This window comes from Atractosteus spatula, chromosome 7, assembly GCF_055471065.1.
Source record: "Atractosteus spatula isolate fAtrSpa1 chromosome 7, fAtrSpa1.hap1, whole genome shotgun sequence".
NCBI classification, from domain to species: domain Eukaryota; kingdom Metazoa; phylum Chordata; class Actinopteri; order Semionotiformes; family Lepisosteidae; genus Atractosteus; species Atractosteus spatula.
Genome location: NC_142712.1, coordinates 11,630,633 through 11,658,557, shown reverse-complemented (window position 1 = coordinate 11,658,557; position 27,925 = coordinate 11,630,633). Strand labels below are relative to the sequence as shown.

The window sequence follows — 27,925 nt, the reverse complement described above, 5'->3', positions numbered from 1 at the left end:
CTGGGTAGCTATAACCTTTGACCCCTTTACCTTGTTTGGAGTGTTTGTGTGTGTGGTGGTGGGAAGGGAAGCATGCATGTCATTTTCAAAAAATGTGAATGAAACAATTTACAAACTTAAGTTTTCCATAAACTATTTGCTATAAATGATGATATCCATCATTTTTCTACTTAAAAGATAAGAAATATTGAATGTCATGTTGGGTATAAAGTGTACTGTACTGTGTTTGACTGCTATTCATTTGAGAACTGTGTCTGATCAGTGTGATGAATTCAAAAGTCTTCGTTTCAAGTCTGATTATTAGCCAGTACTCATTCCCATAAAATAAAATGTTCACATTAAGAAGAGAGAAGGGTGCCTTTTTTTGTGAAAGTGGTAATAATGATTACTGCAAAGTAATGGTTATATTCTAGCCAACCTTCAAGAAAAAAAAAATATTTTGGAAAATGATTTCAGAACATAAAGAGCTCTTGCTTTAATTGTAATAATTTCAGAAACAGTCTTTATAAACGTACTTGACTGATAAATTCACATTAAGCTATGTACAGTAAAAATACAGAGAAATATTTTGATCATGTAGTGAGCAAACTGTTCAGCTAGCACTGCCCTAAAAAACTCAACATAATTTACAAGCTCTGATTGTTACTCAATGCTTAATATGTTTTAACACGCAGAACTAATTTATAATTCTCATGTGTTTTGATACTCCCATTTATTAACCCATTTACTGTATCTTCTCATCTCATAATACATTTGTCCATAGTTAATTTCCCGGAAGTATGATAGACTACCATTAGTAACTGTATAATATTCCTGCTATGTTTTGTAGCTGACTACAAATTATGCCTTGGAATGTATGGTATGCACAGGCTAGGGGTTCCCAACTGTGCTCTTGTGCACTCACATGCCTGTTTGTTTTTTGCTCTGACTGAGCATTTTGTTACATAATTGAAGCTGCAATTTACCTGACAATAGGATTAAATTGAACGTTACAGTTCCTTATCATCCGGAAAGTTCATTGCCTTTTAAACTGCTGCTTTTAATAATTAACATCATATAATCATTAAGTAATATTATTTAATACATACTGTAAGTAATATATAAGTTACCTTCTATACTTCAATAGGTAATAAGTGAGATCTCCAACTTTGGAGTAGAAAAAATAAATAGGCTCTTGTTAGGAGCAGAGAGCTCAACTGGAACAGAAACCAGCCAGCATAGAGTCCCTCACACCAGAACTGGGAACTCCTGACCTAGGCTCTTAGATCACCAAGAGCCTATAAAACGTCTTGTTGTCTCTACAAAAGAACCTTCCCTCTTCAAATAAGAAAGCCACCCATGTTTAAGAGCATGGAACTCTCTGAATCTTGTAAATTGGAATACTTCTATTCTTCTATAGAAGGCCTGTATTCCTGCAATACCTGCAAATTGTTTTGCCCTTCTAATTTTAATATACTCATGTGTTATACAATGGTGTTCAGCATAAAATTGGTTAAAAACAGCTTTCAATCTTTTTAAAAATGAAAAATTTTTCAATATTTAAAAAAATGCAGTTTTTGACCAGCTTTTACCAACTGCAGCATATCAAACCAGGTATGAGAAAAATAATATTTACAGTATAGCTTTAGGAACTAGCGTTGCTGTTTAGAAGGGCAAACAGACCACAAGGAAATATGATTGTACACGATTTAGTAGAGAAACATTAGTCACACTTTCCCACTGACGGCTTCCTTCATATTGCAGAACCCTTGGAATCTAGGCCATCAGAGGGATTTTAGACTGACTTAACAAGCTGGGGTATGAACACAGCATTCCCTGAGGGTTTTATACCTACTTTGAGATTTGAAGGTTAGCATGGTGAGTAGAATATAAAGATTCCAAAATGTTAGGTATCTGCAGATGTCTGTTTATGAATCGCAATAGTTAAATTAAAAACTCATCAGAGTAAATATCCAACTCTATGCTTTAAATGGATCACACAAAGACAGTAAAGACATAATTATGTCTTTGGAAAAAGCACTTTTAAAAAGGAAACCCTGAACACAGCCCCTGGTAAAGAAAAAAAGCTCTTCAAAGCAGATCAGAAAAGAAAATCAGCCAACCTTGCTACTGGACCAGCCTTCAATCAGATTGTGCTTTGCTTTCATGTATCTTTTCTTGTCATTATTTCCATTTTGGCCCGCGTCTATATTTGCAGTTCTTGTTCATGTTTATCATGCTGCTGCAGTGGGTGATGGCTTTCATTCTAGTAAAAGGATTAGCTCCTGCATTTACGGCTGAATAAATGTAGTAACGGCTAACTTGAACAGAGTCTGTTCTTATGTCTGTTTTAACACTGAATATAAACAGTAGGATTCCCGTATCTAGTGCATATCTATCTGAACTTTTCTTCAAGGCCATGGAGCCACTGAATTTAATTTGAAATCTGCATATTTTATCTTTGTCAGGTTGAATTAAATTTACAGATGAGTTAAAAATTTACTGTGCTCACCATATATTGCACATTCTGATGCACAACCAAAATGCAAAAAAAGTGTAATTTAACATCAAAGAACCACTGGTGGCATTTGAAAACTGCTGTGCATGATAAATAAGGTGTGATGTGATTGAAAGTAATGCTGTGTTGTATTTTTTTCTTGTGATAGACATTTACTCAGTGAAAATTGCATGATTTGCAAAAGTGGTTAATTCTTGATCAACACTATTAAAGGTGGACTGTCTGTGTGACACATTGACTGAGATGCACTGCTTTGACAATTAACAAGCTTATCCAAAAAAACAAACAAACGCTAGGGTTGAGAAATGTCATGTCTTTAAAGTGCAGTGGTAATAGAATGAGAGAGTGCAGAAAGAATGCTTTGACCATAGCAAACTCTCTGCTTAAAAACTCTGTACATACCTGGGTAAGGAAATGTTTTGATGTTAAAACATGGAAATAGTCAGCTTTTGTGAGTCAGGCAGAATCTGAGGTGACAGAAAAGAGACAGATGCTGTGTTTTATCCACTCAGGAATGCACCCTTGATTGTACTGCTAGAAGACAACATATTTGAAGGTGTTGTGGCAGCACTGCTATTGCATTGTGCAAGCCAAATGATGGGTGGTGTGTCTTTCAACACAAAAATGACCTTGATAGTCCTTGCAAGTAGCCTAACAGGAGTGATACCAGAAACTGGCATCTTGTTCTTTTCATTCTGATAGTCTTTATTATTTAAAACAAAATATTAAACTGACAGCATCAAAGAATGTATTTTTTTGTTTCAGATCTGATTATAGTAACAAGAACGAGGATTATACCTGATAAGAATTAAATAAAACATGGTTTTGCATTTCCATTTCTCATTACTATATGTTAATTATAGTGTATTTATGACTTTTGAAGTAATCTTCTCATCCATTTGATTACAATTTGAACCACTATGCATTAGGAAGAATTTAGCAGCAGTACAACCCACCTAGGGGACAGAGTAGAGAAATAGGTCTCTGAACTAGTTGCGGATTCAAATCTCAGGTACAGGCACAGCTGTCATACTTTGAATTAGGTACTTTTCCCTGACTGCCACAGTCCACCCAGCTGTACAGTAAAATTAGTGCTTGCTGGGGGTAGGGTCTGAAATACACTGGTCTTTCATCTGGCTAAGGGAGTCTTATGGTCTCTATTCACTGAATGCCTTGAAAACCTGAATAAACTCTTGTTTTGAACTTGGAACTACTGTACCTACCTATGTATATTTGCTTGTGTTGTTGTATGTTTGTTTCAATTTTCTCCTTTCACCATATCAGAATTGTAGGCATTTTCATAAGTATCTTCAGATGACTGCAGTAAAAAAGAAAAAGAAAAACAACAGCTGCTAACAGGTGTTGTCTAGTTTTATCTTATTAGCTTTCGGTTATGAAGACTGCATAGAGGATTTTAATTAAACCAATTGGGAATTACTAAATAGAGTTCAAACTATGGCTGATTTGCAGGATAACTGAAGGTTGTTGTTGTTGTTTGTTTCAAGAAACCAAAAATGTTTTGCCCTGAAGAGTTTATGAAGAGGTATGTTTTATTGTTCATTCTGTGGAAAACCTAGATCAAGGCTTCCCAATCTACTCTATGACACTTCCTTTTCATTCCTTTGCAGTATTTACTGCAGACAGCAGTTCATTTAATATGTTGATCCTATTTATTATCAATTAAAGAACTGGGAATCATGTTGCACTGAAGCACAGCTATGGTACAGATAGCATGGGCTGCAATCTAACAAGACATACTGTATGTTTGATCATAATTATAAAAACACATTAGAGAGTGATGGACCCTGTTTTTGTCACGAAGCGTTTTTTCAGGACCCTATGCTGACGATAGAATCCAGAAAGGGAGTGGAACAAACATGGGGACAGAAGACTAGGAACGGGGCCAGTAGACGAACAGGAGGGCATGTCGACGGTGAGCTGGTGCTCGGGGGTGGGGTTGCGTGGTCCAAGCGAACAAGTCCAAAGGGAGTCCGTAGGGAGATCCAGGGTGAATTAAAGTCCAGAGCCGGGTAATCCATCCATGACAGACGAGATGAAAGTTAAAAGCCGGAGCAGAATCCAGTGAAGGGTCAGGGAAATAAAAAGGAGTAACAGATATGTATCAGATATTTATGAAAAAAGATAGTTGTATTTTGGTGAAAATAAATCTATGGTTTTGCCTTGTTTCTTTTTCAGTACTGGACAACTTTCAAACGCCCCTTTTTAAAAAAAAATCCTAGCAATATTCCTTAGTGTTACTCATGCACTAACTCTCATAATTAAAGTACTGGAGTCGAAATAGGCTATTTACATTTATAGAATTTCAGAGAAAACTAAGTGAAAAATATCCTCATCCATGTGACTGTACCCTTATGTTTGTACATGTGTGTTGACGGAGTGAAGCAGTGTTGTTTCTATGCATTTTCTCCTGATATCCCTTCTAGGAATAAGCGTTTTAATATGTTAACCTTCTATCGGAAGGTACAACTCACAACTGTGAATTCTGTGAGTGCTTCATGTGAGGGATCAGGTTAGGTCTGGATTAGGGTATGGAGTTATGGTTATGTAACACTGTAACTTTTAAATTATGAATTGAATTTTAACAAAATTTACAATATTATAAAATGCCAATTTAGAAAATAACATGATACTTATTAAGCAGGCTGATATGGTTATGTTGACCTTGCAAGAATGACCAAAAAAGCCACAATGATGAAGAGAACCATGACTGAAGAAATAAAAATCTTGATTGGAATTATTCCCCAATAATTCTATCTCTTTTAACTTTTACACTACCCATGCTCATATTATCTTCAATTTGATCTCCTTTCCTTCATATTCCTGCTCTCTCTCTCATTCTCTCAAACACCCGCAGTACTGTACAGTCCTCAGCCAATGTATTTTTGTTTTTTCTTCTATATGTTAAACTTTTAATGTGGAATTGCCCTGTACTTATTTCTTTGCAGCTCACACACTGCCCTAGTTCAATTAATTCAATTGCAAAAAAATGCAGGCAGGCATAAAGGCATGACATTCATAACGAACTGTTGTATTAGCTTGTATTCTGTGGAATTCATTTTCTGGTGTTAACGAGATACATGCAATATTCATAAATTCCACTAGACGCCACTGTTTCCGCGTTTGTGACGAGAAGAGAGGCTGCTGTGGAGGCTTTACGTCGGTCCGAAGGTACTCGAAGATACTCGAAGATTTCCGATACCAGAAACTTCGCGAAGTTTCCCGAAAGGCCCCGGTAATTTCCGGAAGTATCTGTGCAAACGAATGGAGTGTGGTGCGGCTACTGTTTGTGTCTTCTAAGCACAGACCCCTCTGCCTGGGCCGTTGTGTGATTGTTTTTGTGATCTGATACGTAAAGTACGGGTTGTTGTGGTGTCGTATTTTTGATCTTTTTATAACAACGTTGCTGCTTTTAATAGGGATTTGTTAAATTCCGCAATTTTTTTATGATGTCTGTGCTGTGTTATAATAAAGGTTGCGGACAGCGCTTTAACCCTGAGGATAATCCTGATGGTAAGTTCACGTGTGTTAAAATATACAAGAATACGATAGGGATGCAAATGTTTTAATTACTATTATTATTATATTAGTTTTATATTTTGACTTCGCCTTTTAGGTTACTTAGTAACAGTTACTGGTGACATCAGTTTCCATCTACATCAAGCATGTGCTATTTTAAAAATGTGTTTTATGCTTATGTAGCGTTATTTAACGAGATATTTAATTATTTTGAATTAAACATCTATTGGTCTATTAAATTAAGTTCAGTATATCAAACATAATGCTAGAAAATGGTAAATCGGTTTATAAACCGGAAGAATTTTCTGGAAAGGTCATCCCCATTTTCAGCAGCTAGTTTCATCTACTGGCACAAAATAAGCCGGTTCTCGGTGTGCCTCGGTTATTTGTGAAGGAAAGTTATAAGAAACTCGTGTAATATAAACGTTTAACAATGCATTATGATCATATGCCCTGATCCCACGTGTGGTCAAGGTTGAATCTAAAATTGGGTAATGTGATCTGATTTTTGTACTCTTGCAATGTCTGTGTGTGTGTGGGAGGGATCGAATGCATTGAAAATATTTTTAATTTTCATTACCCAGCTGATTATATTATATAGCTGGGGACTTCTAGGGTTAATATGTCAGTCGACCAGATTCAGGACCGGTTAGTAATTACTGATGTTTCAAGACCAACCTAAGTCTGATTGTAGCATTGTCAAAATAACGAATGAATGAGGTTGAAATATACCTAAAAGGCGCGTTAATATCCTGTCTGAAGCAGTGTAAAAATATGCGGGTAATATGTTGCATCTGCAGTACTGCAGTCCGTGTGATGTTAATCAATGTACTCTAGTGTTTTCTGATTATCTACTGTTTATTATTTCTGTTCTAGATGGTTGTACGTATCATCCCGGAGTACCAGTGTTTCACGATGCCTTGAAGGTTTGTGTAAAAAAGTTTTCAGACTGCACTAAGCTTTTTAAAGCTTGAAGCATGATTTTTTACTGTAGCATCTTCTTTTTGTCTAGGGGTGGTCTTGCTGTAAAAGACGGACAACTGACTTTTCAGACTTTTTGAGCATCCCAGTAAGTACTGTTTGTATATTGTCTTTGATTCGGTACTTTGTGACAGAACTTAATTGAAAAGTGTTGGACAGTGCCATATCAAGTATTAAAATACAGTTCTTTTATAATTTTGATTCTGATTATAAAAATTAAACCAAGTAGTCTGAAACGTTCAATCCAAAATCTGTGCAGTTAGTATAAAGTGAAATGGAAGATTTAAGAGTGATGTAACCCACATCAGTAAGAGATGTGTTACAGTTTTGTAACGCATTCAAAACTGTCTTAAAGACAGATTTTGAGTGAAATATTTATTGCTTTCATTTTCAGTAAGTCAATTTGCTATACCTTTTTCTTCTGTTGTGTATTATCTGTGGTGTTGTATAGCTCCATGAATTTCTTGAAAATACAATTTGCTCATAAATAAAATTATTTCAAGTGTTTTCCTTTCAAGAAAAATTAATTGTGAAGGTGAATGTGTCCCTTTATAATTTTTTTCAAGGGTTGTACAAAGGGTCCTCATAACAAGGAGAAGCCTCCTGAGCCTGTTAAGACAGAAGATAAAAAAAATTCAACAGAGGATCTAAAATCAAAATTCAATGAATATGTGATTCAGGGCCCAAAACCTGTAGAAAGTTTCCAAAGACCAAGGTAAAGGTTTCTACATCCTAAAATCTAAGTACTTTTTGATACTTTTTTGTTTTCTGCTTATAAGTTGTCACATAGTCATGTACAAAATATTTCTTATTTTTTCCTTTACAGTGCCGATGAGCCATTTGTAAGGCTGCAATATAAAGTTTCACCTTCACTGAAACAGGCTTTAGAAAAATTAAAACTCTCAGAAGTCAACGATCAAGAAAAGTCAGGTAAATGGTAGCACATTTTGTTAACGTAATCATTCTTAACATTGTGAAAATATTTGTGTATTAACGCTTGTTACTTTGTCATTTACTGTTTAACTAAATAAAAAACATTTTTGTTTTCAGAAAACGAGGGAGAAGAAGTGAAAATTGGTACATCGTGTACAAATGGAGGCTGTTCAAAGGTAAATGCGCACATAGAAGAAAATATAACTTTGAAAACTTTGTAACAAGGTACTTTTCTTGATATTTGCAAGTGTTGTAAAATAGAGAAATTTAAAAAATAATGTCTATGGAGGAACTAAAGATATAAAACAATCAATTTTTTCAGTTACAATTTTTATTTTTCAGTCTATTTTGAATTCATTTTATACATTCACTATTGGAAAAATTGGCAATAGGAATTGGTTTGAAGAGAAAACTGGAATTGTCCTAGGAAACTGGTTACTGGTTTGTGCATTGGATATAGTTCTGTTTTTCTGTTGAATTTTTGGTTCACTGGTCATTTATTAAAACATAAATAATTCAAAGCAGAAACTTAACCAATTATTTCTGATTCATGTGTCATCTCTTTACATATTTGTTTTCTCTCTGGGTAGTGGGAAATCCTTTAGGATTTTGTCACTAGGCGTAGTTTAGTAATATCTACAGTAAGTTTCCTGTGTTGGGTTTCAACTTAATAGACTTTTGCTGGGCCGGAAAGCAATGAGGAGACCTGTCTATATCATGCCGGAGTACCTATTTTTCATGAAGGGTAAGACACCCCCTTTGGGCAGTGAAATTTAAACATAAGTTTTTCTTTGTGAAAATACAGAAAATTTTCATTAACTGGTTACGATTGTTCGAAATGCTTATTTTGTAAGTACATTAAAGTAAATGGGTGATTATGCAATTCTGAATTATTTGAAAGTACTCGCAAAAAAAGTGCAGTCTCTTAACGTAGTATAGTAGTAAAGCAGAGATGAACATGAAACGTTCAGTAGTTATACTGTGTTTATGTTTCCTCTGCTTTCATAACATTTCTTTTTGATGTCAGTACTTTAATATTGTCTAAAGCAGAAGAAGTTACAGCTTGTACTTTATGTCTGTTCAGATTACTGGTGAAAATCAAAACAGTTATTAAAATTCTGAAATAGCTTATTTTGGTAAAACAGGGGGCATACCTGTGAATGTATTACATAAAGTAAGTCAATGCATGGTGTTCTCTGAAAGGATGAAGTACTGGAGCTGCTGCAAGAGGAAAACCTCAGATTTTAACACCTTTTTGTCTCAAGAAGGCTGTACAAGAGGAAACCACTTCTGGAGAAAAAAGGACTCTGTAAGTGTTTCTGTGCTTGTATTCTTCTCAGGGATCTTCACTGCATTTTTACATAGTATTTTATTAGACATTTGTGTCCTATTTGTATGACAAGATAATGGTAGGAAATACACTTAAGTTGTATCACACTATTATCACTTACTGTTTGCTAAACAATTACTACATTTATACTTACCAATTGTTAACAGGGTGTCAATCGTTTTTATAAGAGAGAAATGACTGACATTCATTTTAATTACTGTAGGTCTTCTGGGCGAATTTAAAGACTGATTTCAAATAGATTAATAGAGATCATTTTAGCTTTTTCTTTCATCTTAAGAAATACTTATATCTTGTTTGCAAAGCGAATGTTTGCAGAAGACGTTCTGTCATAACTTTAGAAATTATTTTGTTTCAGGGGAAAAAAATTGTGCCCTGTAGATTTGACTGGCATCAGACTGGAAGTCAAGTGGTAATTTCAATCTATGCCAAAAATGCTGTCCCAGAGCTGAGCTACGTGGAAGGAAATAGTACTGTGGTAAGGGCTGCTTATACCTAATTATATTTTTTTTAAACAGTTATTAGGCTAGTGACATTTTGTGAGTTATCACGGTGCATTTCAAGAGGTCGGAAACCTAAAGTGTTTTAATTTTATTTCCTAATTAAAATATTTTTTGTATTACAGCTAAAAATTCACATCATATTTGAAGGCGAAAAGGAGTTTGATCAAGAAATTAACTTATGGGGTGTAAGTATTTTTAAGTTTTATTAGTACCTAATGTCTGGTCATTTGTTTCCATACTGTTTATTTAAAAAACAATGTAAATCACTTGAAGATGGATACCTCTTTGATAATGAAATCTATGGAATGAGAGTAAGTACCTTTAATTTCTGTTTTGCAAATGCTGTTTTGTGTTATGTTTTAAGGTTATTGACGTGAAAAAATGCATTATGAACATGACGGCTACAAAGATTGAAATCGCCATGAAGAAAGCAGAGCCAATGTCATGGGCCCGACTGGATCTGCCTCCTGCAAAGATCTTGCAAAAGGAGAAAGACAGTGAAAACGGTGATGTTGACGATTAGTCCAGTTAAATCTATATGGTGGAGAGATACCTTACATCAGCAGTACAAAGATATAGCAATGGTGTGCAGTGCTATAGTGACTTAGTTCAAACCCAGATGATGCTCATAAGTCTGAAAACATTGCAATTCAAAAATCAGACTTAATCATTTAGAGCATCGAACTGAAAACTAGAGACATTATCTACAGGTTACCACAGCACCTCTGTAGTTCAGGTCCATAAGTCCAGGTTGTATCATGGGAGCAAAGGTCTTTACATGACCATCATTGTTACATAATACTTGCATTTTATATTTCTTTACTGTGCACTTTGATGCCTTTTTTTACTTTAGTTATCAGTGTAACAGCACGGTTTAGTTTCTAATAACATGACTTACAAGTTAAGATTTTGTTTAATGCCTTCTTAAGGTGGATTTTCACTGACTGAAGTTCTTAAATGATTGCAATCAGATATTTTTGAGATGTTTTCTTTTTGTATTTTCAATGAATGGGTCTAAAACAATATTAGTGATATGTAGGCTGTACCCAACAATTCTTTTGGGGAATTCAGATCTCTTAACTTAAAATGTAGACCTCTCAGACTTGTACTCAAAATGCATCAATTTGTCTGGTTTATATTAATGCATCTTTTTCTGCCTTTAGCTAGATTTTAAACCTAAGTGGGTTTTCTCTGCTGGTGTGCTTCTGTCAATTGTTAAAATTCAAATTAAAATCAAGATTTAGCTGCATATTTAAAAAATAAACCTGCAAAGACAAAGTCAAAAAGCATCTGCTATTGTCTTATATATTTTGTTTTCAGCATATTTGTTTTCAGTCGTATTTACATTTCAGAATTTCTTCTCGAGTTTGAATAACTTGGATTTAACAAACTTAGTTTGATTACAGTTATTGAATGTTAAGTCAGTGAGAATGCATCTGCTAGGTCTGCATGCCCTAATAGCGAGTAATACAGTCATGCTGGAAAATGTAATTCTAAAATTCTATGCTGTACCTTTGCTTGTAGTTTTATATTTTTCCTGTATTGAAAAGCATGAGGAATGGTTAACAACAAATGCCAGTATTTTCTTTGTGTGCAAAATATGTTGAAAATTGCTAAATGTCTTACTTAAACCCCATTTAAGGTTTACCTAGAATATTACCAGGAAGGCCTAGAATACAGTAGCTTTCAGCACAATGTATTATCAGGGTAAATTTGTATATTGCAAAAAGTACTAAGTTATTCTCTGAAGATGTCCTCATGTGTTTCTCATTCCTTTCTAGCATGTAAACATGTACTGTGTGTATTTTATGGACCTAAGAACCTGATTTTCTTGCAATTGGTTTTTAAAAGCTGTTTCTTTCTACTTCAGATTAGTTTATTTTTCCTACAGCTTATACAAATAAAAAATCATTATATTGGAATATTTGATTGCTTACTAAGTTACTAAATCTGTGGTGTTTTTTCAGTGTTTTTTTCCCTCTTAATCAGTAGAACTGAACATTAATCCTCAAAAGAAACAGTAGCACAGATGACTATAGAAAAGTTCCTCATAGTGGAATTCAATTTTTAAAAAAGCATTTGCCAGGCTAAATCAAAGATAGTGTAGATGGCACCAACACGTTTAACCAGTAATCTGTACTTTGTGTTTCCGCTTTACAGTACAAATTAGCATGAAGACGAAAAATTGTATTATGCTTAAATTCAAATCGCCACTGCTGCCAAGTATCATCATATTTATATTGAGACAGCACTACAAGGATTTACAAGAATTTATTTCAATGTTGATGTACACCAAAAGTGTTTGGAGACCTTGTGAAACAAAAATACAGAAGAGAAAAGTGGAGCAGAGGTGGAGAAAATGAGGTGATAGTGATCTGTCAATAGTGGAGAATAAAAACCTCAGAGTGGTCTTATTAACAGTAAGGGGCTCAGAGATCTTGCCAAATCTGTTTATGAATTTCTCATTTAGTCTGTTTCACATGTTTTTTTGGCTTTGTAATGTAATGTAATGGCTTTGAGATCGTGGCTGTGATATGCAGTTTTCTGTCTGCATCATCACTTTAAGTATTAAACACGAGTGCCTGCATGTATACTGTTTTGGGTAGAAAGGATATTTGTTTTTAAATATTAAATTATCTCCCAAGAAAGGTTTTGGAAAGAGAAGATGTAGGTGTAAATATTAGATTATAATTTAAAATATTGAAATACTCTGTATAAAATAAATTTACTGTTTGAAAAATTAATTATAGGAAATTGTAAATGTATATGCAAAAATGTTTCATACTTGTATGTCTAAAGTCATTTAAAGCATATGATTGTAAATATGGCTAAAAAAAGGATCTAGGTAAAGCAAGGAAAATCCTTAAACCCTTCAACAAGCCCAATGTCTTCTATGGTGACGGACCATTGCAACCTTAATCGTCCTCTCAGTGGGACAGTAGGCCAGTTAAGTACTTGCTGGTGCATTTTTGTACAGCTGGATGGAATGAAAAAGTCATAGTATGAAATCAACCTTAATATTCACAGTGGGGTGCTGACCCAGTGATTGTCTTACAATGATTGTCTTACTGTAAGAATTACATACAGTATATAAACAATCCTAAAAATACTTAAGGAACGCAGGTCATAATGCAGGTTAAAGTTATGTATTTCCATTAAAAAATACTATTTAAATCATAATCATGTAATGACCCAGTTACAGCAATAAAATAAAATTTTATTTTTTCTATCACTTGCTGGTGAAAAGGTTTCTGCATCAGTGATGTCACAGGGAGAATATTGAAAACTGAAAACAAGAGTACTCTTGACTCAGCTGGCAGAATGCTGTACTTCCGTTTGCATTATGGTCCTCTCAGGCTGCAGGAGTAAGAGTCATAGCTGCAGCATGTACTGTGAAGGCTGCAATGCTGATTTGCCGTTTGACCTCTTCCCAGGCACTGGGTGGATCTTTAGCATTTTCGATATCAAACATAGCATCGTAGATTCCTGGGAACGACTCCCCTGCATATTTATTATGGGCACTTGGAGCAAATATAATGTGCCTATAGGATAAAAAATAGCTATTAATGTATCATTAATGCATTCACATAAAGTTCAGGAGGGTAGCTGCGTCAGCATGCGTAGGATGCAAAGGAACAAGTAATAGGTTTATTCCATGCTGAAAAAAAGAAGAAAGAGAACACAACGTTTCGGCCGTGGAGCCTTCTTCAGTCTTCCCACCTGAAGAAGGCTCCACGGCCGAAACGTTGTGTTCTCTTTCTTCTTTTTTTCAGCATGGAATAAACCTATTACTTGTTCCTTCACATAAAGTTGGCTTGCAAATCTTTTGTTTATGAAACATTTTATAAAAAGGAGAGAGCCACTAATGATCAAAATGAAATGAATAACACAAAGGAGATGAAAAGAGTAAAAATGAGGCAACGTCCTCTTGATTTTTTTAAAATATTAATACAGAACATTCTATCATCTTCCTGCAACCACACATGATAATTGAAGCTTCCAGCAAAAGTGTAATTACAAGAAATGTACTGAGAAAAACAGCAGGGAGCCTCTGTCGACACAAAGTTTTCAGGAAGGGTTCCTACCTGTAAAATGGCCTTCCTGGCAATCCAAGAGGATCCACAAATGCTCTTTCCAGATACATAAATTGATCGTTTACTATCCGGATTTCAAGAGGACTAAAAAAGAAAATGCAATACAATATAAAAAAGCTTTAAAGAACATCACTTTACCTATATACACTAGTCCTAGTTACATCACTGATATCAGTGGAGTTTAAATCAATTAAAGGGAAAATGCAGTCCCAAGTTCTCTGACCGTTTACTGAATCTAGGTAACAAATTGTCAGTATTGCATAGGAAAGTATAATATCCTATTGTATAAATGGGTGCACATTTAAGTTGCTTTGGTTAAAACATCAGCCATATAAACTACTTTATCAGTAAAAAAATACTCAGTTTACCTTTTCAAACAACACTATAATACCCCATTATGAATTATATGCCTGTGAAGATGGGACCGAGAACTGGCTGCCAAAAAAAGATAAATCTTACTTGGTCATGTCCAGGACCTTGAGACGCTCATGGAAATCTGTTGCGGCTCTTGTGAAGTTTTCAACTGCAGAAAAAAGAGGATCTGCCCCCCCCCATGATGCCCCCCAAAAAGACAGAAAGGTGGTTTTAATTATTTGAAATAATAGAGAGATTAGATCAGGGCTTTTGGTATAATATTAGAATTGGTCATTTTGCATTTAGCCACTAGAACATAGAAAAAGCATATCACAAGAATATATATAATAATAAATATATTATACATATAAATCACAAGCATATACAAATAAAATTCTCTATGGGAGTCTGGTAACTGACCGAATGAAACCTTGTATTTGAGCAGTTCAGCCTGGTGTTTCAAAGCCAGCTGAAATATGCTGTTGGTATATTTCCACAAGGCCTCTGCATACTCTTTGCAGTCCATCGGAAGAACTGGGGAATCAGCCAGCTTAAAGACAAGACCTCCTCGGACCTGTGCCACAGCAAGCAGCTTCTTAAAGGAAGGATCATAAAACCTCTTCACCAGTTCAAATGTTTCATAGACACTGTGGTACACAGGGTAACTGCTGTACTTCTCGGTTTTCTGAAATACAGAAAATATTGAAAAGGGAACATATTTACACATAGTTCAAGGCAAATATGAAGAAGGGGATTATATATTTTAAAAAAATGTAAAAAGGTGGCACACAATACTGTGTTTATAATGAAGCATTATATACGTTACATGCATATCTTATCCTTAAAAAAAGATAGAGTTCAGTACTCTTACTCTGTTTTTCGTGTATCTTGCCCGCCCTGAAGCAATTCCAAGTCTTATAAAATACGCTTCAAAGTCACTGCCAGAACCAAGCTTGCTAATCCTGAACAAAGAGAATAAAACATGACATGTTTCATCCTGTCACTAATATATAATTCATTAACCTTTTTTCACTAACAACCAGTATTAGTAAAATCAAATTATTTTGGATTTATTACCTCAGTAAAAGTAATAAAGCTTATTTTACCTTGGTGCATCTCGGTCCTCTGTCCAGTTATCTTTTTTATGCCAGCTCTCATAGAGAGATTTGCCCTGATATTTCTCATCGGGACTAGCAATCTATAGGAATCATACATGATTATATAAAAAAGATACACAATACATCCTAACTGGATGCATTTTAATTCATTTTGTAAGTATCTGCTTCAATTAATGTAAATATTAATCATAAATAATTTTATGATCAAGTAATATACTGAAGAAATTGCCCCAATAAATAATAAAAGGGCAGACTTCCAGAGATTTTTGTTCTATGTTCTATGTATGTAAATATTTTGCTCTATAATATAGTCAACAATGGAGACATTCTTTTGAAAGTATTAAAAGAATTACATATCTATTACTTTCAGACATTATATTTGTATAGACCCAGAAATTCATACATCACTAAAATATAGCATTATTGCAACCAGAAACAGAGCAATTAAATTTAAAAGTTTTCAAAGTTGTGCCAATAATGGACTGATTAGTCTCAGAGACAGCTTCATACATCCTTGATATCATGACTATGAAACCTGAATGTCACTTGAGAATTTTCTCTAACAATTAAAATAGAAATAACTGCAGGTTATTGCTTATTTAGTAAATATATGGTTAACTCAATTGTTGAGTATTCTCATCTCAGCAACATTTGCCCAATATTGAGTTTCTAACGCGTTCGAAACACGGGAGGAAGGACAGATCCTAATCTTGCCTATTTCTGCTCTCCTATATACAGTACATTTATCACCTTCTGCAATTCACTCTGTGCACTTCTCTCAAACCCTCCAATCTACACTCTTGCAGCAGCTCCTTGGCTCATTCCTTGCAAAGTGAGGGGGGAGTTCAGACTGCCATTCTCTTAGCAAGACGATTATCCCTCAAAATCCTCTTAATACATGTGTCCCTCTATCGCATTCATTAGGATCTAACCAAATTCATGATCCAAAAAGTTGTACTGCCAGATAATTAGATGTGCTCTGTGGTTACCACATGCAAACCCTTCACTTAGCATTTAGAAATACTGTAGTATGTTAAAAGAAGTGATCTCTTAAAGACAATAAAATATGATAATACATTTATTGTCTGACTTCTCAGAATTGTTTTGCATCAAAGTAGCTGTTTTACACACAGAGAAAAACTTAGAAAAACATACAAACAAGTTAATGTTACATTAAAAATAAATCTTACATTACATAACATCAACCTATATATAATTATTTCAACCACTCCCAACTGGAATCCACACATCTACTCCAAAACCTGTAATTTAGTCCTCAAGTTTTGGGGCCATTCACTTGTCATTGGTTTTTGAGAACTAGTTCAAGTAAAAGTGGAAAAGTTAATCACAGACTTTATTTTTCAGTGGAATAAATACCAGGTATGGTAGACGTGTAATTACTCCAAAAGTGCAGAGTTACCTGTTTGGTCAGGTCATACACGAGAGTGTGCAATGATGGTGTGCAATCAACCCTCAGTGTGTAATTACCTGAAAAATATCAACCATGTCAGCAACAAACACACAGCTTGAGATACATCAATCATCCCACAATACTTAAGAGGACTGAGCTTAGCTGAAACACACACATCTCTTTGAAGCTTCAGCTGATACTTAAATACATTCAAATACTACTTTCCTGTAACTTCAGGCTAAGAAACAGAACAAAATAATCAAAAAGCAATACATAACCTTCTAACCTTCTATGGCAGAATCAGCATTAATGTAAGCCACTCCTCTTTCCTGCAAAAGTTTTGCATTTTCCTGTCATAGAAAGAAATTGATAAAACCAAGTGTAATGTCATACAGTAGCCTTATAATTAAACTGTTTTATGTTGCCCATTTCATGACTTGTCCAAATAGAAAACATTGATATAACAGCAGCTAGCATGAACGTTATTATATAGAAGCAAATAATCATTCTAATGTACATGATCAATGCTTATACAGTATACAGTAGAAGCAAAATATAGTAATTTTATGCCCTTTTCAATGTCATTAAGATACTATATTTGTTTACAGGCATTCCAGAATTTCATTTAAATAATCACAATTCAGGGTAACTAATGTCTTCATTTAAATGAATCATGTCCGCCAAGCTGCAATTCATAAATGTTAGGGGCAAACAGGCCTGTCTCTTACAGTATTTGTTTTTGGCTCAAAAATGATTTGAACTGATATAAAATACCTCAGCCCACTCTGTGGAGCCTAGCAATCCAAATTCTTCAGCATCCCAGCTTGCAAAAATTATTGATCTTCTGGGTCTCCACCCTAAACACATAAAATGTTACTACACTGTAATAATACTAAAATACTTTTTTTCATAGAACACTGTTAAACGAAAAGCTGAAATGAACAATGAAAATAGATATATTTCTTGAAATGTGGGGGACTAATATTCCTAAGGTTTTGCTGGGCGCCCAACGGCACATTGGTTTTGCTTCATAAAGAGGAAAGAGCTTTGTCCCCGGACCCTATCCCTCCCTTCGAGTTAAAAAACCTGAAGTTTGTAATAGCTTGGAGAACCACCCCACCATTTGACCCTGCGGCGAAAAGGTTTCAAAATCCAATAACGTTTTTTTTTTAATTCTCTTTGTTTTATTAAACTGAACTCACCTTTTTTGACAAGCATTCCTGCACTTCTTACAGTTTCATGGACAGCTGCTGCTCCAGTAGTTGGATCAATTCCTCCAAAGACCCAAGCGTCACGGTGACCTCCCAGGATGACATACCTGTCTGTGAATACAAGACTACACTACTTTGTACTCAAATAACTGTCAAATGTCCTTGTGACACAGGTAAAGTACTTTGAAGGTTATTGAACATTTAAGTGAACAATTAACCTCCTTGGTACTGTACAAACAGTATTTTTCAGTGATTCCATTTGCCTCTGATGGCACAGTCCAGACATGTCCCAGTCTCCTTCTAGACCTGGGTGGACAAGAATAACCTGTCACGTTATGTAATAGCTTAGCTAGCCAGCTTAGCCCAAGCATGTAATAATATGCAACAGAATTGCATATTTTTGTGTTACACTAATTTGCACCATGAAATTAAGTCGGAGGGCAGTACAACTTCAGCTCATTATTTAAAGGTCAGAGATCAGACTGTCAAGTGACCCAAGGTTCTGTATGGATAACAAAGTCATAGGATGTATGAATAGACAAAAGTGGACATGATGAATTAAGAATTAAGAAGATTATTGAAAATACTACCTGGCTCCATTGCTCCACGGATTTTCCCAATGACATTGTATATTCTTGTGACCCTCTTGTTTGTGAAGACGTTCATTTTCACTTTTCTGCGTAAGAAAGGAATCATTTTAGATAGGGAAGCCTAACAACAAAATAAAAAATACACCTTCTGAGATTTAAAACAATATGCAGTTTTATCTAACCTTTTTGTAAACAGGCATAAAACTTTCCGCAGGCCTTTTTCCACCTCCTCAAATACAAAATCATTAACATTATACAATGCAAGATAAGCACCATCAGTCGTTATCATACTCTTTCAGTTACATGTTTTTACAGTTTCTCTTTACTGTAATTATCTTTGCAGTTTAATAAAAGTCTGCAAATGGATAACTCAGCTTAAGTGAACTTCAATATGCTTTGTATCTTGAGTATCATTGAACTGTACATGTACAACAGATAAATTAGTACAGGTCTTAGTACTCTAGTCACAGTTTCAGTTGACTTCTCATACTGTATCTGTTACACTTTTTACCTTGATAAAAGTCCTGTTCTCAAAGTAATGAACAGGTATCACAGACAAGTTTCATACCTCAAGCCAATATTTTGCCTCTTTATAACAAGAAAGTTACAGAATTTTAAAATAAATAAACATCTTGTGATTGAGGCTATAAGTTCTAGGATCATTCAGTTACAGTTACTCATAAGACTAGATAACTTAAAAGGTAATGTACTGTAAGAAGTCACATGACAGAAATATATTCTTTATTGACTGGCAAAGCTACAGTGCAGAATTTATTTACTAAGCTTGAAGAAAAAGCTGTCCTTACTGTGTGGCAAACTCTCCAGCAAAACCAGGTCCAATTCTGTAGGAAACATTGAGGGCTCCCTTCCAGCTGTTAGGGGGAACTTCTCCACCCATATTCCTGTCAAAAGCCAATACAGAATAACACATAGTACCAGAGGAAAATATGTCGTTATTTCATGACACTTTGGGCTTGTCAGAGAAACACCACTTTGGAGTCAAATTATTCAAATAAAAAGTATGGAAAAATTAGCATATTCAGTGTAAACAATAATAATATGTTATTTCTCTTTACCCACCTGAGTAAATGCACAGCATCGTGGTATCCAATGGGGTGAACAGGGATTTTAGGAAGACCCACTGCTTTATCTATACTGTATCTGTAAGTATATTCTGTGAAGAAAAGTGGATGTTCACTTGGGAAGGCTCCCATAAGAATAACACATTTCACTGGGTGCTGAATAAAAGGAAAACATCACAAGCCTATACAAAATGTTTTGTGTGGTCATATATATTTTTTTTAATTTATAAAATTTAAATGCTAAAATAAACATGTCCATGATGTCCCTACTGTATCTTTTGAAATCTAATTAAAGTCCCCGTATCTTTGAGACTTTTCCAAAATTTTATTTTTGCTCCAGAGAAGACTGAGGATCAAATGGTAGTTCGTCAATACACTGTGATAATGACAATTATGTTTACTTCCTCCTTTGCTAAAAGTGAAATAAAGTGAAGTAAAATTTAAGATTATATGGTAAAGCCTCTTGCCTGTCCTCTGCACTTGGACGCGTGCTGTCTTTTGAAGGCCCCGCTCTTCACTAAAATTGTGAAGAGCAGAATTAAAGGAAGATCTATAACTTCTTTACTTGTTTCTCAGGACCTACCTTTGGCTGGGTACCCTGGGGTTAAGGGGTCTCCTGCTCCATTGAGGTTTAACACATTCCCTCGCTGAGCTCCATCCCCTGGGAGATTCCACCCATTGGGGTAAACATCTACCCCTGGAGCACAGTAATCTGCTGGGTCTGAGAACAGGATGATACCCTTTGCACCGGCAAGAATAGCATTCTTCACCTAGAACACAGTAGAGAGACATTATAGTGTAGACTTCACTAGGGCTGGGGTTTGGAGGCGAGTGTGAATTACTTGTGTTATGCCGTGGATACAAGGCAGGCTGAGGAATCCAATTGCTAGGTCAGGGTGAAAGCAAGCAGACAGGCAGGGTGGAGGAAACACAGTTCCGACAGGAAGAATGGGGGATGTGCTGCGCAGACAGGCAAAATAGAGACTGTGTGCTGTGCACATCATCAGCGGCCGTGCAGCACACTGAATACAGAAGGGGTTCCCGGGTTTAAAGGTTCAGGTAGTTCCAGGAGGATGGCTGGAGTAAACACAGACAAGCACTCCGAGACCCTCAGGGTGATAATCCAATGACAGAGGACAGGGCAGGGCTTAAGGATCTGGCGCTGATGAGGTAATTACCCGTTAAGTGTGGGAAAGTGGCACAGACAGCCTACCTGATCATGTTCTCATGGCACCGAGAGGTGTTTGAGTCTGCGTGCGAATGCGCCCAGTTGCCGTGGAGACCAGGGACTGTGAGCTTGGCTCGGCCAGGTGTGACAACTTTAAAAAAGAGACTCTCACCTTATTGCCTCTGAAGATCTTTCCGTATCTTGCAATAACAATTTTCTCAGAACAATTAATCCCCATTTCGTGTTCCAATTTAAAAAAGTCCTCCGTCCGGCCATAGTTCACGTAAACTAGTTCTCCCTGTTGACAAAAGAAGACATACAACAGGACTCTGTGGCAAATTAGACAAATACAATCTATTTATCTAATGTTAATCTATATAATAAGAAAAAAATATTATTTAATGCATCAAGTACAAGTTATGCACAATTAAAAAGCTGACTGATTAAATCTGTATGCTCAGAATACAGGTGATAAGAAAACAATTACCTCAGGTTGACCTTGTGCAGAGTATGCACTGTAGGGGGGCACAATATTGGAAATATTTTCATACCCTTCAGGAACAGGCTCTGATAAAGAGGTATTGAAAACCTGAAAGATAACTTAGTAAATTTATACTGAGCTCCACTCAGTTTCAGATAAACGTCAGGAAACATTTGACTTAACATTAGGAAACTTAATTGTACTTCCATGCACATGAAAAATAATTCATGTCTACAGTTTCAGATATTTAGAAATCAATGCTATTACAAAAAATACCATTTTCTTTCACCTTAAGCTTTCAAACAATATTATTATAAATAAAGCCACTTAAAACACAATAATTAATCTTTAGAAAAATATTTTCTATATTAAATTATGGACCCCTTGTTGAGTCACAATAAAAGTTATGGTAATATAAGTATTAATTAAACCTCTGATTCTTCTTAATATTATTCTGTACAACATTTTAACATATACAGTCCAGGTCAATTTTTTAGATGTATTTGCGGCTCAATTACATTTTGTCCAATAATGTGCAGTTTGCAGATCTCAGAATAAAATGCAGAAATTGACGTAAAGGTTACTAGTAATCACTGAAATCTAGGAACGGATGAAAAAAATGACTGAAGCAACTCAAGGCTATTTCTGTCCCTAATAAAATATTGATTAATAAACTTATGATCCTTTTACTTTTTCCATGCAGCCAGATGTTTCATTTCATGGAGACGTTCTTGCAGTTTGTTATAGTATCCAACTCTGAACAACATATTGCTAACATTTGGTGATGTTTGACTTTCTCCTTACACTTTAACCTGTACTGAGCATTACCTGTAATTCGGGTGAACCACACACAAATACATGAGCAAGCACACAAAAAATAATACTTAAAGGAACCATAAACCTACAGTACAAAGGTAATGGCTTTAATAGAATATGATGTTTCAAAAATGCCTTCTGTATATTATGTAACGGCTGATCCATCCATCAATTAATTTTCTAAGCACTTAATCCAATGCAGGATCAGGGAGGAGCCAGATCCTATCCCAGCAGGCAACAGGTACAAGGCGGGATACACCCTGGACAGGACACCTGTCCATAGCAGGGCAGACACACTCTCACACCAGGGATATTTTTTTCCAGAGGCCAATTAACTTGCCAGTATGTCTTTGAACTATGGGAGGAAACTGGAGCACCTGGTGGAAATTCATGTGAACACAGGGAGAACACCACACAGATACAGTAGCACCAAAATTGCACCAGGAGCCACAGTAATGTGAGGCAGCAATGGTAACCACTGGGCCACTGTGCCAACCACCCTGCAACATGGCACCTCTATTAGAGATAACATTATTGTCTTTCTTGAACTCCCAGACTATGAGTATGTTTTTCCATTTCATAAGCAAATATATTTATTATGTGTGACTGCAGTCATAAATTACTGTCCAATTCCAATGTCGTGTTCAATTTAAACAGTTGTGTTATCAAGTGTTGATTATTCTTAAAGGTTTTTTTATTTTTAAGTGACAGTTATTCATGTTAATGAAAGATGTTTTTACTGTGCATAGTGACTGTCATCTGACTAAGATTATGGTAAACAATCTTGATTTGACTGGCTAATCTTTACAGGCAAACTTCAGTCTTACACAGTTTAATGGTTTGTTGAAGGCTTAGGTTCTGCTGTATCAACATTTTTAACTGTAATGACTAATGTGTTTAAACTGGCCCCTACATTAGCTTTAACACACAGTAAGCAGAGGTAATAAGGATGGTGCTTAACAGTAATGGAAGTCATCTGTGATAATCCCAGTCTCACAAGTGATTTGGCTTATACATTTTAGTTTCTTCCTGCTGTGCCTAACAACATCACAAATGACATTTACAGGCATGGAGTAATGGTTAGTATTCTGGGCTAACCAGAGGTTATCAGAGGGTCATGGGACCAACCCCTTAATGCAGCCCTTGTTGCTGTATCCTTCTGCAAGCTGCTTAAGATGATTCGTCCAGTACACTGAGCAGTTACTGAGTACCAGCATTACTATGGGTTAATACATGGACTTTACACCTTTGAACTCCAACACTTTGCTTATACAGCAACTCTAGATGGCAAGTAATACAGCCTGGGTTCAGACAAGCAATCTTCGAGCTATGAGGCACCCTAAACTTCACATCTTTTAATGAATAAGATATTAGATATGTCTGTTTCCTAAATACGCCTCACATAATATAGTGCTACAAAGCAAAAAATCAGAGAAATAAAACATACACACATCACCTCTTACGTAAATTAAAAATGATATTTTCTTTACTTCAAATTAAGTTGCAGTTCTAAGAAGGGGTCTATCTAGTAAAAGTTTTGATTTGTAGAAGTAACTATACAAAGCAGTTAGACTGCAGGTGTGTCTTTATCCTTGCCGACTGTATTGCCAATATCCATTGACAGCCAAAATCAGCTTTCTGAGAACTATGGCAAGTGACCCAAGATGTCCTTTTACATAACAATTTGCAGTTACAAGTTGGGGATCTGTAAAGGAAGACATGATTACTAATACATTTATGTAAAGTACCTCGTTTCCTAGGTTGTTAATGATTGCAATGTAGTTTGGACTGGTTTCATTGGGATAGGACAGGAGGACATCAAAGGGGACAATCTCCACTGAATCCAGGCCAAACTGCAACCAATCATCCCGAATCTCTTCTGCCAGGCGGAGGTTTTGAACTGTACCTGCCAGGTGAGGAAGCTGTGTGAATTTCCTGAGAGACAGCAAAAAAAAAAACTGAAATCAGTCATACACACAAGTGCAATGAAATGCTTATTGGCATGTATGCTTCAATACAAAGACATTAAAGGGAATCACCAAAAACATAAACAGAACCACAGCAGTCGCAACAAGTTAAATAACATACAACTTAAAAAAAAAAGTCAGACAAGCAGTGTGAGAAAAAAACATCAATGTGAGGCAATGGTAGTTCAGTAATCTGACAGCTGTGGGAAGAAACTGTCTCTAATTCTGGACGTTCATGCCTTTATGCTCCTATATGGCTTACCACAGGGAAGGGGGGAGAAAAGTGAGAAACCAGAATGATGGTATCCTTAGCGATACTTCCAGCCTAAAAATGTCCACAATAGAGGGGAGCTGTACTCCAATGATGAAGTTGGCTGATCTAATCACCCCCTATAACTCCTTCCGGTCAGACAACAAACTGCTGCCAAACCACACTGTAATACCGCATGTGAGCACACTCTCAATAGCACACCTGCACAACGTAGTAAGGATAGTTTAAGATGGACCAATTTTTTTCAACTGTCTGAGGAAGTAAAGGCCCTGTTGTGCCTTCTTTGTAGTCCTTATACTCCTTTTTTGTAGCTCAATTTATATGCTGGGACCATGTTAAATCGTTGGTAATGAAGGTACCCAGGAACATGAAGCTGTTAACCATCTCTACAGCCACCCCACTGAAGTGAATAAGGATGTGGTCCCCACCCTACTCTCTAAAATCAATGACCAACTATTTGGTTTTGCTGACGTTGAGAGAAAGATTATTGTCGGGGCACCACTACACCACCTTTCTGACCTCATCCCTGTAGGCTGTCTCATCACTACCGGAGATTCAACCAATGATGGTAGTGTCATCAGCATATTTGTAGATGACGTTGGAGCTGTGTCTGGCCACACAATCGTAGGTAAATGTGGAAAATAGCAGGGGGCTAAGCACACGGCCCTGAGGGGCACCTAATATTGATGGACAGCATGGAAGAAACCTTTCCATTGACCCTCACAGTCACATTGACACACTCACATTGACACAGTCTGTAATCTGCCAGTCAGGAAATCCATAATCCAACTGCAGAGAGAGGTGCTGATGCCCGGGTCATTAAGTTTCATGACTAGTCTTGATGGGACTATAGTGTTAAATGCAGAGCTGTAATCAATTAATAGAATTCTGAAGTATATGTCTTTATCATCCAAATGAACCAGGGCAGTGTGAAGAGCCAGGAAATAGCGTCATTAGTGGACCTTTTACGCCGGTATGCAAACTGCAGGGGATTTAAGCACTCAGGTACCACTGTGTTAATGTGCCTCATTACCAGCCTTTCAAAGCATTTCATTACAGTAGATTCGAGTGCTACCGATCTGTAATCATTAAAACAAGTCACAGTACTTTTCTTCACTGCTGTAGTTTACTTAAAACACATGGGAACAGAAGATTGTAAAAGTGAAAGATTAAAAATATCCCCAAAACTGGCTAATTGGTCTGCACAGGACTTAAAGACCCATCCAGGAATGCCATCCAGGCTAGTTGCCTTCCGTATGTTCTCCCGTCTGAAAGTTGCCCTGATGTCAGCCTCCGTGACAGACATGGCCTTATCATCAGCAGCTGGGAACATTGGTGCCAGCAGTTCCGTGATTCCCTTCTCAAACCAAGCGTAATAGGCATTCAACTCATCCGGGAGAAAGAAATCCATATCAGTGGTTGTAACACTGCTTATTATTGCTTTATGGTTTGTTTGTCTGAATACCCCACCACATTTGGTACACATCGGAAGAGGCAGCTTCTATCTCTGGTTTGAAGCTCCAAGAGAAAGTTACATTCATGTTCTACATTAATATACATATTTTAGATAAAGTTACTACATTTAAAATCTTAGCCTATAAACACTATATTTAGTCTAAAAAGGAAATGAAAATTGATGGTACCTGAGGAACTGCTTGATGTTTTCAGCTTTCATTTCACTGAGAAACTCCTTCAGGAAACTCTGAGAAGGTCCTTCATAATTGGATGCCTTGGGCCTAGCAAACCATCCTTTATATAAAAAAGTAACCCAAAAAAAACTATTTATACAATTAGACCCATAATTCAAGAATGGACACGTCTCACCAGAGCTTGTTTTATTGGGAATTTCACATGCATTTTGTACCTGAAAGCTGTCTTTCAATTAGAGATTACGAATTACAACTTTCATTTTGTATCTTCTTCTATAAATATTTCAATTATGTTTCATTCATCCATCTATTTTCTAACTGCTTCTTCGAATTCAGGCTCGGAGGGCAGCCGGAGCTAAGGGCGCAAGGCAGGGTATACCCTGGACATGACGCTAGTCCATTAGAGGGCAGACACAGACACAAACACAGATACACTAACACTCTCACCAGGGATAGTAACCAATTAACCTACCATTACGTACTGTATTTGGACTGTAGGGATAAACTGGAGCACTTGGAGAAATCCCACTATAGACGCCATGCATATAGCACCCCAAGTACAGAACTGAACTCGAGGCACTGAGGCAGTAGTATTAACCACACCCCACCATGCTGCTCCTATTCAGTTTCATAATTATTTCGTTGATGTTGAACAAGCAATCTGTTTTAGATTTATATTTCTAGCGGAACTATTAAACACTTTAATTGCTTGCTTCTTAATTGTTATGTTTACAAAACGGTGTTTACTTTTTATGGTATATAAATATTTCGACATACTTTAAATACTTTTGAGTATTAAGTATAAATACCTGTTAATCCAAAATCTCAATAAATCCTTGCCTTCAAAGTTTCGGAAAAGACAAATATGCAGTAGTAATGCATATATTATAATGGAAAGTCGCAGCTCCTGTGAGCTTCTAACGATTTAAACAAATCATTTTAAAGAAGTTCTTCAGTTATTTTTATTACTATGATTTACAAACAGTTAGATGCAAGTCCAAACTTTCTAGTGATCACCAGTTACTAAATACATTTACTGACAAACGCTATCCCCCAAACTTCTGCGAAGTTGCATTTTTAGTTTCATCATAAAAAAACACCGTTGCTTGGTATGAATAGTAAATGTATTCCAAGGTAAATCGGCACGAAATATTTTAAAAGTTACTGCGAGATGTAAATGCACATTACTTCACAATAATAAGAAAAGAATATCTTACCTATTAAAAATCCAATTAGAAAAACAGTAATAATTACTAGTAAACCAAACCATTTTAAACGCTTCTCCTTCTGGATCCCCATTAGCTTCGTCTTCAGATATCCCAGCTTGTGCCAGTGTCGATTGCTGTTATTACGCGAGAGGTAAGGGGAGAGGGCGGTCCCACAAGAGACAGTTCCCACGAAAGTTTGGAAACGTTTTTTTACTGTTGGTGTGACTTAAGTTATTCGCAAAACTGAAACTAAAGAATAAAGGATGTTAAATTAATTCAATTACCCACACAATTGCGTGGTAATATACAGTAGGTCAGTGTCTTGAAACAAACAGGAATGGCGACATACCGAACAGGCACCGACATTTCCAAATTGTGTGTTCTACACCCATTCCTACACTCGGCGGTAACCTACACAAATGGATGATTAAATAGCATAAAATAAAATGAACGATGTGAGGAAGAAACAAAAAGGAACAATGTTTGAAATGTACAGTTACAATTTGTAGCGTTTTAATATAATAACCCTTGTGTGAAAATCATACTGTAGTATGACTGAATTTACAGTAGTGGTGACAAAAAGAGATTGCTACTGTGGAATCTAGAGAAGGTGGCAATACCCTCGCTGTTTTTTTTTTCATATAATCGTCTCTAAAAGTAGAATTTTGAGAGGGTATTTTTCAGTTTCTCATGTGTTTTTCAGACA

The 27,925-nt window shown here is 36.0% G+C and overlaps 2 protein-coding genes across 2 annotated transcripts; one reads left to right on the top strand and one right to left on the bottom strand.

Moving 5' to 3' along the window:
* The first annotated feature begins 5,906 nt into the window (after positions 1-5,906).
* On the top strand, positions 5,907-11,721 carry LOC148830468 (cysteine and histidine-rich domain-containing protein 1-like). Its single transcript, XM_088920642.1, has 11 exons — positions 5,907-6,028; positions 6,911-6,960; positions 7,047-7,103; positions 7,582-7,730; positions 7,842-7,945; positions 8,066-8,124; positions 8,623-8,693; positions 9,152-9,257; positions 9,655-9,774; positions 9,922-9,984; positions 10,164-11,721. Exons 1-11 carry the CDS (start codon positions 5,962-5,964, stop codon positions 10,320-10,322), a joined length of 1,005 nt encoding a protein of 334 aa, XP_088776768.1. The 5' UTR covers positions 5,907-5,961; the 3' UTR covers positions 10,323-11,721.
* A 330-nt stretch (positions 11,722-12,051) lies between these two features.
* On the bottom strand, positions 12,052-27,339 carry naalad2 (N-acetylated alpha-linked acidic dipeptidase 2). Its single transcript, XM_088920641.1, has 19 exons — positions 27,229-27,339; positions 26,006-26,111; positions 23,873-24,059; positions 21,315-21,416; positions 21,000-21,125; positions 20,243-20,429; positions 19,658-19,751; positions 19,384-19,479; positions 18,578-18,663; positions 17,979-18,098; positions 17,551-17,633; positions 17,063-17,126; positions 16,786-16,853; positions 15,354-15,445; positions 15,119-15,209; positions 14,668-14,932; positions 14,353-14,434; positions 13,885-13,977; positions 12,052-13,341 (listed from the first exon to the last, which is right to left on the bottom strand). Exons 1-19 carry the CDS (start codon positions 27,308-27,310, stop codon positions 13,152-13,154), a joined length of 2,214 nt encoding a protein of 737 aa, XP_088776767.1. The 5' UTR covers positions 27,311-27,339; the 3' UTR covers positions 12,052-13,151.
* Positions 27,340-27,925: the final 586 nt, after the last annotated feature.

Coding starts and splice junctions, on each gene's coding strand:
- LOC148830468 (XM_088920642.1), top strand. CDS start 5,962: ATGATGTCTGTGCTGTGTTATAATAAAGGTTGCGGACAGCGCTTTAAC. Junction 6,961..7,046: donor TGTTTCACGATGCCTTGAAG/GTTTGTGTAAAA, acceptor CTTTTTGTCTAG/GGGTGGTCTTGCTGTAAAAG. Junction 8,694..9,151: donor GTACCTATTTTTCATGAAGG/GTAAGACACCCC, acceptor GTTCTCTGAAAG/GATGAAGTACTGGAGCTGCT.
- naalad2 (XM_088920641.1), bottom strand. CDS start 27,310: ATGGGGATCCAGAAGGAGAAGCGTTTAAAATGGTTTGGTTTACTAGTA. Junction 20,430..20,999: donor AGATCTTCAGAGGCAATAAG/GTGAGAGTCTCT, acceptor ACTGTGTTCTAG/GTGAAGAATGCTATTCTTGC. Junction 19,752..20,242: donor CCCAGGGTACCCAGCCAAAG/GTAGGTCCTGAG, acceptor TTTTCTTCACAG/AATATACTTACAGATACAGT.